General features: G+C 43.2%; 1 protein-coding gene across 1 annotated transcript in view; it reads right to left on the reverse strand.

Annotated features, from left to right (window-relative positions):
* The window catches only part of HUWE1 (HECT, UBA and WWE domain containing 1, E3 ubiquitin protein ligase), a 198,439-nt gene that overhangs the window by 11,796 nt on the left and 172,697 nt on the right, over positions 1 to 13,946 (reverse strand). The window contains exons 64-74 of the mRNA XM_006875251.1: positions 13,452 to 13,740; positions 13,233 to 13,335; positions 10,095 to 10,641; positions 8,884 to 9,487; positions 8,086 to 8,204; positions 7,830 to 7,986; positions 6,355 to 6,487; positions 5,018 to 5,220; positions 4,357 to 4,484; positions 2,838 to 2,934; positions 1,199 to 1,354 (exon numbers count right to left, since the gene is read on the reverse strand). Coding sequence (XP_006875313.1) covers positions 1,199 to 1,354; positions 2,838 to 2,934; positions 4,357 to 4,484; positions 5,018 to 5,220; positions 6,355 to 6,487; positions 7,830 to 7,986; positions 8,086 to 8,204; positions 8,884 to 9,487; positions 10,095 to 10,641; positions 13,233 to 13,335; positions 13,452 to 13,740 — 2,536 coding nt within the window. The remainder of the gene's footprint in view (positions 1 to 1,198; positions 1,355 to 2,837; positions 2,935 to 4,356; positions 4,485 to 5,017; positions 5,221 to 6,354; positions 6,488 to 7,829; positions 7,987 to 8,085; positions 8,205 to 8,883; positions 9,488 to 10,094; positions 10,642 to 13,232; positions 13,336 to 13,451; positions 13,741 to 13,946) is intronic.

Raw genomic sequence — 13,946 nt, forward strand, 5'->3', positions numbered from 1 at the left:
CCTCGATCTGTTCAGACAACTGCCTCTTGCGCATGTTCCTCATGAGCACAATCAAGTGTTCGGAATACTCATTCTCCGTAATGGTGACCATAATTTGTCATGACCCGCACTGTCTAAAGCCTTTGCATCGTCAATAAAGCACAGGTAAACATCAAAAAAAAAAAAAAAAAGGAAATAATAAAAACTGGCACAGGAAATATAGTAACAGAATGAAGCCACAGAGCTTCCTCGTAGCTAATGAAAAATGGGATAGCCAACCAGATTCTAATCTCCTCTACGTGGCTTAGAAGTAAAACAAACTACTTGCTATAAGAGAATGCAATATACACTCATCCCCAAGCCCATAAGATTATAGAACACAGAGTGAACCCTTTAACTATGGGACTTTGTATGTGTGTTGTGCACCACTGAGTTGGCTCTGACTCATAGTAACCTATTATATAGGGTTTCTGAGACCGGCTGATGAGTTTGAACTGCTGACCTTGTGGTTAACCAGTCCAGTGCTTATCCTTTAATAATAATATTACAATATAGGATCATCAATTATAACAAACGTTATCAAATATTTATAAGATGTTAATAGGAGAATATGTACAGAGGGGAGAAGGAGTACATAAAAACAGCACTTTCTGCATAATTTTTCTATAAACTGCTCTTGGTTACGAATCGGGCTGCTAATCTCACGGTCAGCAGTTTGAAACTACCAGCTGTTCTATGGGAGAAAGAGGACGCTTTCTGCTCCCATAAAGATTTACAGTCTCGGAAACCCTGTGCAGGATCGCTCTTAGTAGGAACCGACTCCACGGCACATAACAACAACAATTAACAAACAAGGCAAATCTTTTTTCTGACATTGAAGTCCTGATGTGGCGCTGTGGGTTACTGCGCTGGACTGCAAGGTCGGTTTGAACTGCAAGACTGGCGGTTCAAGCTCACCTTGTCACTCCTTGGAAACCCTATAAAGGGTTGCTATGAGTCGGAACAGACTCGACGGCACTTAACAACAACAACAACAAAGGAAAAAAGTGCTCTGAATTCTTATTTTATACATACACATATACATGTATGCAAGCAATATATAAATAGAATAGTCTCACTGAGGGGAGGAGTAATCTGAAAGAAAGAAAATTAAGCTGGTAGAAAGAGTCCCCACAGTAGACTACTGGATTGAAATCTGGGTTCTCAGGCCACATCTCACCTAGCACTGCATGTTGGTCATGGGATTCCTCCAGTTCCTTTAAACACTCCCCCAGCATATCCCATAGTTCATCCAGGCTTAGCTGCTCACTGAGCAGGGGCAACTCTGGTGGTCTCTCCTCCTTCTCCTTTTCCCCCTGTGGGGGTCCATCAGAGCCTACAGCATATAGAAGAGAGAATCAGAAAGTCTTAGAGGTTACTCCTCCACTTAGATTTTTCTAAGACCAGAGGACAAAAGGACACGTTACTAGACAGTTCTAAGTAAATGGCCCATTGTCTGTTGAGTAACACTCACTGAACAACATCTGAAAGTAAAGTCTAGTTCTACACCGGATAACATTTAGATTTAAAAATATAAACCAATGTAAAAAAATTCAGCTCCTCAGTTGCACTAGCAATATTTCAAACGCTCAATAATCATATGTGGCTAGTGGATATTATAGAAAATTCTACTGGTGTCCACCTCAAGGCGATTATTTCCCAGTTTACCAAGTAGGATATCAACTTTGTTGAAACTTAACAGCTGCTCTTGGAAGCAGATTGCCTTCTCCCTATTTTCTTTACCAAGGACAGGGCCAGGATATAAACTCAGATCTTTCTAATGCTGGCATCTTTTGTATTAGTCATCTTGTCCAGTGGTTCATCAGATGGATGCCTATTGGTGGGTACATTTTCTAGCACCTATTTCAGGGGCTCATTCTAAATTCTGCTCAGTAGCTAAGTGGGGCAAGGGTCAACCTTACCTTCTCAGTGGGGAAGAACCAAATGTTTCTCACTAAGCCCTTCTTCCTTCTCCCTACACACAAAACCTCCACCCTAGCCCCTGCTCTGCTTTGGCTTATTCCTGACCTCTGTACTTTTAGATCTATCTGAATCCTGACTATTCTTGATAGCTTAGACAGCTCTAAGTTTGATTACTGGTGCTGGTACTTGCAGACCACGTGACCTTAGGCAAGAGACCATGGAGGTTATAATGTTGGTCTCTCCCAGGATCTGATAAACATTATAACTCAATATAGCATTTCCAAACATGAACATCCCACGAAAACACTATTTAACAGAAAAGTATTAAAAAGGTTCCACAAACTATTCTGTATACAATCAAGTTTGAGAAATGCTGCTTAATAGTAGCTAACATTCACTGTGTGCCAGGTCCTGCTCTAGGTATTAACTTGTTAATCCCAACAATTATGAATATCCCTATTTTAAATAAACTGAAGCAAAGGAAGGTTTGCCACAGATGTCAGAGCTAGTAAACAGCCAAGACTCAAACGCATGCTGTATCAGTTACTTTACTACAGGGACGACAAATTTCCAACAAAGGTGAATAGTGGTGGTTAGTGATCTTGGGTGTTACCCAAACAAACTAAATTAGTTGGCACTGAGTTAACTGAATCATGGCAACCCTGTAAGTTTCATAGTAGAACTGTGCTATATAGGGTTTTTAAAAGCTGTGAATTTTTGGAAGTAGATTCCCAGGCTTTTCTTTCAAGTTGACTGTTAAGCACCTATTAACAATTCATGGGAACAAACCGGAAAACACTGAGTTTACATATGTTAAGAGCAAGCAAGTGATATGGCAGACATTCCATAAAACCTGGGCTCTCCTTTTAACTAGACTGAAAATAGGTAGTACTGACCAATGGATTGAGTATCTTGAGCGCTAGGAGATGGCTGGTCCACATCCATGGGTGACTCCTCCCTCCGAACAGATGCCTCTGACTGGCTAGACTCCGACTGGATAAAAAGGAGATATAGTTACATAAAGGCTGCATCTCTGCTTTCCTCAGGGACAGGCTAGAGGTTGGCTTTCCTACTTCTCATATATCATCAACTTGGAAAGCAGCTTCTCATATCTGGTCAGTAAACTTGCTCTCCAGGATGAAAGACTTATCTCCCTACCTCCTTTGATGCCGTCCACTCTTGAGTGTGCAAGCCTTTGTAAAGAGGTCCCTGTATGCCTATATTGCCTATACTCTATACTAGACCTGTATCTAGGCAGATATCAGTCTCCTGGATCAAACTTCAAGTCCCTTTCTGAGGACAAGTTACATATATATAGCTCAGATGGGCAAGTTTTCACTTTCTGTTTGCTCATGAAAGAGGAAATAATAGGAGTCCTAGTGTGCTGCCATAGGATAAGCACTCGACCTCAAGGTCAGTTTGAACTGCAAGGTTGGCAATTCAAACTCACCAGCCGCTCCTCGGAAACCTTAAACAGGGTCGCTATGAGTTGGAATCAACTCAACAGCACTTAACAGTAGAAGAGTTAATACAACCACCAATGGGTGGGGTTATTTAAAAAGCCAACTGCTGTCTCAATGGGTGATGGAAGAGACTGGGAAGGAAAATAAAAGCATTTCAGAATAATGGCAAATTTTGCTTTTCTACCCTCTTTAGAGTCATTGCCTCCAAATTCTAGACTATTCCTATCCTGCCCAATGAAACATTGTATAATAGTAATTGCACACAAAGAAAAAACAGGTCTCAAGATACCTTTATTTCTTGTATTTTGGGAAGGTGACTTTCATGTTGCAAAGACAAGAAAACAATGAGATAGTATCACAGCACACATACACTATATTCAAATCTTTTAATGAAGACACTGTGTGCTAGAATTCCCAATACTGAGCTGGTTGGTTTCCTAAGTATCTGAAGGTTTCCTCCTAAAGTTCCTAAGTGCCTAGGTTGGATTATGGGGTAGAAAGACAGATAGAGACAATAGTGAAGGAACTTGTCATAGTGGTTGTGAGGGGTGTGTACCAAGTTTGGGCACTTTCAGGAGCAAAAGAATTCCTGAGATGTCTCTGATGTTCCTGCACTGCTCCATGAGACTGAACTATCTTAAACCCACATCCCTTAGAACACAGACAATTAGCATTAGGCAGTTTGCAAAAGCGCCACTGTTGACTGGATAGCTGGGGTGGGTTATGATGGCCAAGCTTTAAATCAAACCAAACCAAACCAACTAAACTAAACAAAATAAAAACAAACCATGACAAAAACACCAATAGAAAGGAACCTTGTTGTCCAGAAGCATTCATATAGCAAACTTAATGCAGAAGCATACAAGGTAAGGACAGTGGAATCCCACTGATGATGTGGTGGGGGAGGAAGAAGAAGACAAATGAATGAGGGGGCCACAGGCATCATGCTAACCGTTGCTGCTTGTTGCTGTCTCCGCGCCCTTTGACCCTCACGTACCATTTGTATAATGGCATCAGCCTCAGCCTCCAGCTGCCGAACAGCTGCCTGGATGCTGCTAGCTGAGCCTAGACCGGAGGAACCTGGTAGAAAGAAAAAAAGCAAGATACAAAATGTAGGAAGTTGAAATGCCCAATAACCACTCTCCCACCATTTTCTGGGCTACCACATGACAATTTACTGAGGTGTCTGAGCTCTAGTTCAAGCAGCTTCAGAGTACTCATCATCAGGCACTACCATTAAGAATGCGGACAAGGGGCATGTAAGAAAATTCTGTTGTACAGGAATAAAGTGGTAGGGAACCTGATTTGGCAGGACATGACTGAAGCAATATGGCTGCTGTGCTTTAATCAAGTGATTTAGGAAGGAACAAAAGGTCCATCCCCAATACCCCTGCCAGATTTCAGCTTCCCCCTTAATTCCCACTTGTCCTAAGGTATTTCCTACACAGATAGCTTGAGTGAGATACAGAATCAGTCATCAATATCTTAAGAAAGGACCATTGTTTTCCTTTTGAAAAGAAAAGCAGGAGTCATGAGGGTAAGTCCTGCCCTCCAGGAACTCTAGGTTCTCCACCACCTCCCCTGCCCCTCAACTGGACACTCTAGTTCCATACCTAGCCTGCCTGTTTGCTTGGCTTTCTTGTTAGCTCGGCGTGTGTCGTCCCGGAGCTGAATGATAACCTGCAGTACCCTCAAGAAGAACTTCTGAGTAGATGTCTTGGATGTCAACATGGACATGGAAGGCAGCTGGAGCTCTCGGCCACCCAGGGGTCTCTTCTGAGATGCCACAATTACCACATTCTCAGCCATATCAAACCTGGATAGTGTAGAGGTGGCTTTGGTATATTGATAGTGTCAAAGCCTAAGTACCCAGAGCAAGCAGGAGTTTCTGGGTGTCAGCCAAAGGGGTCAAGAATGTCAGAAAAAAACTCAGTAGTAGAAAAAAAATGATTGAGCATGTGTAGGACAGGAAAATACAAGGGTAAGTCAGAAAGTATTGCTACAAAATCATGGACACCTTTTGAAACCAAAGTCTCAAAAATGTGAAGCTACTGTTTCTCAACGTATTCTCGATCTAGGCCTACATACTTCTCAAGGTGGTATTTCCAGTTCTCTAGTGCTAGTGGCTAATGTGCTGGACTGCAAAGTCACTTTGAACCGTAAGGTTCAGTGGTCCAAGCTCACCAGTCACTCCTTGGAAACCCTATACAGGGTCACTATGAGTCAGAACGAAATCAGTGGCACTTAACAACTCTTTTGTGAAGAATTCTGTACACCATGTCAAAACATCAGTTCTGGCATTCTTGAAGGACTTGAATCATGTTCCTTTTAAATGTTCTTTGAGTTTTAGGAACAAAAACAAGTCTGAAGGGACAAGATCAGGGCTACATGGTAAACAGTTTCCAATGAAATTCTCATAGAATGTTTAAGTATTACCCTCCAGGAATGAGCATGATGGAAAAAAAAGTCATGATGGAAAAAACTCTGCAGCACAACTTTCCTGTCCTTTTTTCCTCACCAATTTTCTTAAAATACATCGTCTAATAAACCCCCATATCCCACTATTATCCTGTGTCCTTTGAGAGAATCTATTAAGATTACTCCCTTAGTGTCCCAAGAACAAACATTCTGTACTGACCTGTGTGCCTTAAATTTAACTGGCCCAGAAGATTCCCTCAGAAGTTACTGTTTTGATTAGATCATTTTTTAAAATGGCACTCTAATGAAACTAGGATGTGCATTACTGTAGAGTGTCAGCAGTCATCTACTGATCACAGAGACATGTTTAAATAGGTTTTATTTGAAATAAACCCTTGTATGTATGAACTGGGACCTTAGAAGCAACGCTTTTTGACTTACCCTCACATACCCAGAGAAAGAAAAAGACCAGAAAACCAGCAAGAGCCATCTTCTAGAATGTCCCAGATTAGCAGGGTAGCTAACCACTTACCTGCTCTGCATCTTGCCTTTCAGCTTGGTGGTCTGTGGCTGCTCCTCAGGAAGGCCGTCGGGAGAGAGGGTCTCACACTGGGCTCGCCGCTGCTGTTCCAGGTTGTATTCCCGTAGTTCGGCAAGAAGAGTACCTGGGGCAGACAGTGGAGCCAGAAAGTGTTCAGTGACCTCTCTGGTGAAGAAGCTGAAAATAAACCTTTGTAGAAAACTTGCCCAGGTCATCCTCTTTACTCAGCTGCAGAGAACCCAGAGTGAGCACAAATTTCGCTCTCTTCAGCTTAATATGTGCTTATGGATCAACCTAACCAGGGACCACCAATATCCCTGGCCCTAAAAATCTGTTGAATCTTAATGAAAGACAACTCAGTGCACAGATGAAAAAGCATCCACTTTGGAGCCAAGACAGGTGGGGTTTCAAGTCTTGTATATCTCCTCTATGTACTGAGGTTTTGCGGTTGTTGTTAAGTGCCATCAAGTCGGTTCCGACCCATAGCGACTCTGTATAGAGTTTCTAAGGAGTGACTGGTGAGCTTGAACCACCGAGCTTACAGTTCAAAAGGGTTTGCAGTCTGGTGCATAACCCACAGTGCCACACCAGAACTATCGTAATCTCAGGTACTTTGTCTTTCGTTTACCCACCTGTTAAGATCCATTATTAAATGGGGAACAAAGTTGTTGTGAGAATTAGAAAACAGTCACTAGAACAATGCCTGGCTCATGGATGTTGAATAAATGGTAGAAGCAAAGAAAGGTAAGAGATCTAAGGCCATTTTTATTTCCTGGAAAAACCTTATCATTCTCAAGCCGCAAAAATACCCTGGGTTATACAGTCCAACCTATTTTCATATCATCACCTCAGCTCCAGGGACATTTTTGAGATAACTAAGTAGACAGCTAAGATCTAAGACAAAGTAAACAAGTAGCAACAATAATTATCTAAGAGAAAAGGGTATTATTATGACTCTTTAATTCCTGAGCCTGAATACAGTATGAACACATTTCTGAGGTGGTGAAGGATCTCATCATGGAGCTTTTATGGGTACTCAGAAGTCAAAATAAAGGAGAAACTATTTTTCCTATTCATTCTCTTTTCTTTTCAGTAAGCACTGATGACTTGGGTGCCAAGCACTGAGAATGCAGAAAAAGAAGCCCATCATTGCTTTCAAAAAAGAACTGAACAAAAGAAAACTGAGAAGTGACAACTTAGTGCTATCAGTACCGTTATAGGAGGAACAAAGGACTCCTGGTGTGGTGCTGTAGGATCGATCAGCACTGCACTGTAAAGCACAAGGTCAGCATTTCATACGCACCACCTGCTCCTTGTAAACCCTATACAGGGTCACTTTAAGTCAGAACCAGCTCGATGGCACTTGACAACAATAGGGACTGTGTTGTAGGACCAAAGCAGTTTGATTCAGCCCGCGATTTCAGGGAATGCTTCAACAAGTCAAGAAATATAACTCCAGCTATTACCTATCTGTTTACAAAGGGTATAACCCAGATGGCGGGCTCCATTCAGCAGCAGCTTGAGAACTGTGTCTCGAGTTCCAGGGTCACCTCGAGAGAGCTGCAGTAACACATTGGCTGCATCTTCTAGGCCTTCTTCAGAACAAGAGTGGGATGTTAATACCTGGGTAAAAGAAGGGAAGAAGAGGTTAAGTCCCAGTTTAAGAATTAAGACATTATCCATTTATCTACCTTTCTGCCCCCAACTTGAACTTGGCCTCACCTCCACAGAGAGCTGTAGCTGGTTTTCAGTTAGGCCAGAAGATACCATCTTAAAGTCTGTACTGCTGCTGCTCCCATCGCCTACCTTTGCTGGAGATTTGCTGCCTTTAGTAGTAGAAGCTTTGAGGAAATAGATAGAACACTGTAAGTCTTTGTAAAACTCACAATCCAGAAACTTAAGTAAAAGTAAGAACCATGGAATCTCTAAAATGTCTAGTACTTCAGAATGGGAAAACGGGGGGGGGGGGGGGGAGAGAAACAGCCACCAAACCACCTGAATGATATGAGCTGACAAGGACTCTTATGACTTTATTAACTAAGGACTCCAGAGAAATCTTTTGTTTGTTTGTTTACCACCACAGCCCCCACTTCTTCAAAATCTTCACAGAATTCTTCCTAAGCTGTTGTAGAGTTCTCCTTTCCTTCCTGGAATAGTCTACTCTATCCCGAACCACATTGCATTTTGCCTGCTTCTTATGAGAATTCGTTCTATCAAAAACGTTGGAAGTTCCTTGAAGACTTGTGGACTTTCTTTCTACCCTCCCTTTAGGGCTTAGCTTAAGGAAGCCACATTCAACGAACACCCACTGGAGTGCCTGAGTGTGAAAGAAGGCGTTGGTGGTAGTGGTAGAGAGCAACAGAAGGGAGAGAGAACACCACTGGGGCTGATGAGAGTCAGAATGAACACATTCTACTCTCATAAACCCAAATCAAGCCAATCAGTTATCATTTAGGGAATACCTAGATGTGGGTGTGTAGAGAACACAACCCACAGCTCCCAACCAACATCCAAACTTACTTGAAACAGTAGTGGTAGCAGTCGTGGGGGTAGTCACTGTGGTCGAAGAAGCTACGGCAATGGTGGAAATAGCCGTGGCAGCAACAAGGGCTGGAGCAGAAGTGACAGAGGTGGTTGCAGCAGGGGGAGTGAGTGTGGTGGTGGAGGCAGTGGTAGTGGTAGTAGATGTGGTTGAGCTGGCAGCAGTGGTGGAGGAAGTACTGCTGCCAGAATTAGACTGTACTTCTGACACTTTGTTTTCTGGGAGAGCAATTGAGATGAGTGAAAGGAGTCTGAGGAGTTTCTCAGTTAAGAGAGAGCTCCGGCGGATGACTGGGTGTGACAACATGTTCATGAGCTGTCCCAGTGGAGAGGCCTCGAGGCTGTATGGGGAAGTTTCTCCCTCACCACCGGTGCTCACTGGCACTGACTTCACTGAGTTCTTGCCTTTCCGGCTGACATTCATGTTGTCCAGTTTTACCAGTAAGTCCCAAAAGTCTGTGCAAATGCCACTGCTGGTGGACTGTGAAGAGCATGGGCTACAGGCCTGTTTGCTACCTCTCTCCCGATCACTCTCACAGTTTGTTTCTTTGGTCCGCTGCTGTGTGAAGTGGCTGGGAAACACCTGCATGGAAAACGATAGTATTGGTCTAGGTGTCAACATAGAAAATGAACCTTCCTGACAGGAAGACACAACAGGTTACCAGACTTTCTTATCCTTTGGACAGCTTTAGCAGTATGAGAGATGTCTTATAGAAATTTAATCCAAGACATGGCCAAGTAGTTTACAGGAATGGACAAAGGCTTTGTAGGGAAACAGATAACTTGCAAATTTTTCTGCAACTATTAAACAGGGAGGATATCTATATTGCCTTACAAGGTGCCTGGTACAAGATAGGCCCTCAAATAGTAGTACTAGGATCTAGAACCAGCTCATCACTGACTAGCCACATGACAAAGTCACTAGAATTGTCTGTATCTTCATCTGTAAAATAGAGATCAAACAGACTTGCAGAGGGTTGTTTTGATGATTGAATGGTAATCCATAAAATTATGGAGTGAAGATGGAAAACCTGTTATTTATTGGGGACAATTTCCCAGAAATGAGACGGCTCAGCACTTAAGACAAATAAAGGCCAGAATAGACAGTAAGTCCCTCAGTGTTTAGATTCCGCCCAGATGTTGCCACACTCTTGCACACTCAAGGATATAAGTTCCTTCAAACATCTCACCTTGGCCAACTGAATGAGTGTGTCCAGAACATGTCTGCAGACAACAGGAGCAGCCTGGGGGTGAATGTGGACAGTGGAGCCACTACTTGCATGCTTTTCGGTATGTTTGCGCCCGCCTGAACGCTGGATCTGGAATATATTAGTCCTGCAACCTAGGGCTGCATCCATGGATACTGAGAGCCAAGAAAGTTGGTTGGAACTCTTAGACTCCATCTTGTGTAGCAGGTCTAGGGGCCGGTTCTCATGGCTGCTTGACCCACAGCTCTTACTTGACTTTTTGCCCTTTTCCTCAGTTGTGGTGAGCTTAGGTGTTTCAATGCATAGCTCACTCTCACTACTGCGCTGCAAGATGGATAGCAGGCTACGGATGACCCAGTGGCGGGTTTGGGCATGGTAGCAGAGATTTCGCAGCACACGGTGTAGACGACTTGTATTGAGCTTTGGCTCATCTACGAAAAGTAGGACCAGGAGACAAGATAGGGCTTCATGGTCCAGGAGGAGTCGGCCTCGAAGACGGAGAAGTGTGTCCACATTACTGCCAGAAGGTCTGGAAAGAGAACATGGTGTCTAGGTAACACTATAGTTACAGCTCTAGGATTAGGCCAAGGAAAATGAGCTATATTATGGTAGTTTTACACAAACAATGTATATGTGGTAATTTTTTGGCAAAAAAATGTTAGCCCCTTACGTGTTATGTTTTCTATGAAAGCGATGCTTGTGTGTGTGTGTGTTAAATGCAAAAACAAAAAAGAAAGAAAGAAAGAAAGAAAAGGCACCTCTAAGGTTCAAGAAGGGAAGGGGATCAAGTCTAAGCTCTCTTAATAGTAATAGTAGCTGCCCTCACTGAATGTCTACTATGTATCAGTGTTTTACCATTTTTATAACATCTTTATCAAAGGATTGTTGTGAAAATTAAAGAATTGCCCATTTCTGAGATGATGAATAAGAGGTTCAAATAAGTTATATGACTTGCCCTATTATCATAAGAGTTACTATGAAGAAAGCAGAGATACCAGCCCAGGTCTGCAAATCTGACCAATTAAAAGTTTTTATTTTGAAATAACTATAGATTCATAGAAAGTTACAAAGATAGTATAGAGTGGTCCCTGGGTATCCTTTACCCAGTTTCCCTATTTGTTTGCATTTCATATTAACTATGTTGTTAAGTGCCTTCGAGTCAGTTCCAACCCATAGCAACCCTGTATAGGGTTTCTGAGGAGCAGTCCAACGCATTAATTCACTGTGCCATACCAGGCCTCCACGTTAACTATAGGACCATATTAAAATCAGGAAAAGTGACAGTGGTCTAAAGTATGTGTACAGTTTTGTATCAATTTAACAAATGTGAAGATGAGAACATTTATTTCCACCTTCTCTAAATTACTAGAGAACAGCCATGCTGGTACTAATTGTTTCCTTCATATTTTGGCATGTTGGGTCCACACTGCTTCAGCCTGGTTAACGTTAATTCCTTTTACTTCTCTAGTCTAGACACTATGGTATCAAAGCAAATAGTTTGTGTTCCTATTTTCATGGAAGGCAGGTAGTTAAAACTATGGCTAGTACCTGCTGCCAGCCTGCTTTTATTTTATGATTATGCTCTAAAGTGGATAGGATAACCCAGAGATGTAGTTTTCTTATGGGGAAGACCAAAGATCTGGCTGTCCTACCCATTCAAGGCAATATCCTAGAGAAGTCACTCAAGTTGCCCAGAATTTCAGCATCTCATACTTAGGACATGTTGTCAGGAAAGACCGGTTCCTTGAGAAGGACATCATGCTTGGTAAAGTGGAGGGTCAGAAAAAAGAGGGAGACTTCCAACAAGATGGAATAACACAGTGGCAGCCAACAATGGGCTCAAATTTAACAATTGTGAAGATGGTGCAGGATCGGGAAATGTTTTGTTCTGTTGGGCATGAAGTCACTATGAGCCAGAACCAACTCAACGACACATAACAACATTTATAAGGGAGCTGGACTAGTAGAGAGTGGCATGGGAAGGTATAAAAAGAAAAAAACGTTCAGTGTGAACACATGAACAGACATGTGCTCAAATTGGTGACCATGTGGGTCACCAATAAGGGGAAGTGAGGGAAAAACAGCAATGAAGCTGCCAGTTAAGCCCTACAATGTTCAATAGACTCCTGTGAACCCAGGTAGACCTGGTTGGCCAGCAGTATGGCAAGACCTGGGGACTCTTGGGACCAGAGTCAGTGACATAGCCACAGTGGACTAGAGTGTAGAGTGAAGTGCCCAGCTGATAAGAAGAGAGGGAGGGCAGCTTCCAGATGATAAGAACAGAGGGCATATGCATACAAACACCCACACTGGCAGATAATACCCACTTAACCTGGCTTCAATTGCTGGATGAACAGAGCTCAACTAGAAGAAAAAAGACTAATCTGATACAATTTGATGAACTTGACCCTACACCCACGGATGCAGTAGCTCAAAAGAGGGAACAAATCTTTACAGTGAGGATCATTCCCACCCCCTCGATACACAGGATAGACAGGGATGGGCAACTTGGACATTGGATACCTAAAATGGGGGGGCTACAAAGGCAAGAAGTGACTGGCTTATAAGCTTTCAAGAGAAAGCCTAGATCCAGAGGGTGCAGAGGAAGGTAGAATCTCCACTGAGTAGTACCCAATCTGTCTGGGTGGGGATGATGAAAGGAAATGGGGATAGGTCTCTTGTGGTACAATAGTGAATAACTGTTATCAGGACTGACTGTGAGGGTTGGAAATGTAAAGGTAGATGTTGTGTAGCAAAAGGAGGGGAGTGATGGACTTTGCAGTCCAGGAGCAGAGGTCCCTGGAACCATCAAGGGAGAAGAGCGGAATAAGTGATCCTACCCAGAGAAGCAGTGATGCCAGAGATGGAGGCAGAGATGATGACGTGGAGAGATGGAGCGGCTGGGGACTCTAGACCCAGAGAGAGAGAGGGGCTGTGTGCTGACCGACCATGGGGAAGGCTTGAATGGTATACCCTTTGGTTGGTTGATGATACATGGAGGGGATTGTTACCATGGCAACAAAATGATATGCCATGATGAATGTAAAGCTATTGTTCTCCCATGTAAACTATCACATAATTCACAATAAAACATAAATAAAAAAAAAAGATAAAGGTTACCTGTTATGGCTACTGCTACCTCCCATCTGGAAGGTGCCGCCTCGCTGCACAGCAAGGCGGGTGTATTGGACACCACGGTTACCACTCAGGCGACTGGTGAAAGCTGAAGTAAAGAAAAAGGAAACAGAAATCTGGGTTCAGAAAACACAAAGGGGAACAAGAGCCTCATTTGGTCAAAGTTGGGCATCCCAGAGCCCTCCCACTTGCCTCCTTGTGTACCTGGGCTTCGGAGAATGGCAGAGAGTGCAGAGGTACTGCTGTGTCCAAATAAACGCTCATGCATGAGCTGCCGTTGTCGGGCTTCCTGCTCTCGCCTTAGAGCTTGAGCTTCAGCTGCAATATCAGGTGGCATCACAGCCAACACACTGTCCTCCATATCCTCTAGGACGCTACGGCGCAGGTCTGAGGGCAGAGTCTGGATGAAGGTTACAGGGTCCATGGGGGTGTCTGAACTGGCACTTTGTGCCAGTTCCCGTCGCTGTTGCTCAGCTCTCTGTTGTGCCAGTACCTGTGAAGCAGAATTAGTCAGTGGAGGCATATATATATATATATTTGTATATACTTTGTTGTTGTTAAACACTGTTGAGTCTGTTGTGACTCATATTGCTCTTGTGTAGGGTTTCCAAGGAGTGGCTGGTGGGATTGCACTGTGGATCTTGTTCAAACTGACCGTGCAGTTCAGTTTGTTATCCTGCAGTGTCACATCAGTACTCC

This window comes from Chrysochloris asiatica, unplaced genomic scaffold, assembly GCF_000296735.1.
Source record: "Chrysochloris asiatica unplaced genomic scaffold, ChrAsi1.0 scaffold00315, whole genome shotgun sequence".
NCBI classification, from domain to species: Eukaryota; Metazoa; Chordata; class Mammalia; order Afrosoricida; family Chrysochloridae; genus Chrysochloris; species Chrysochloris asiatica.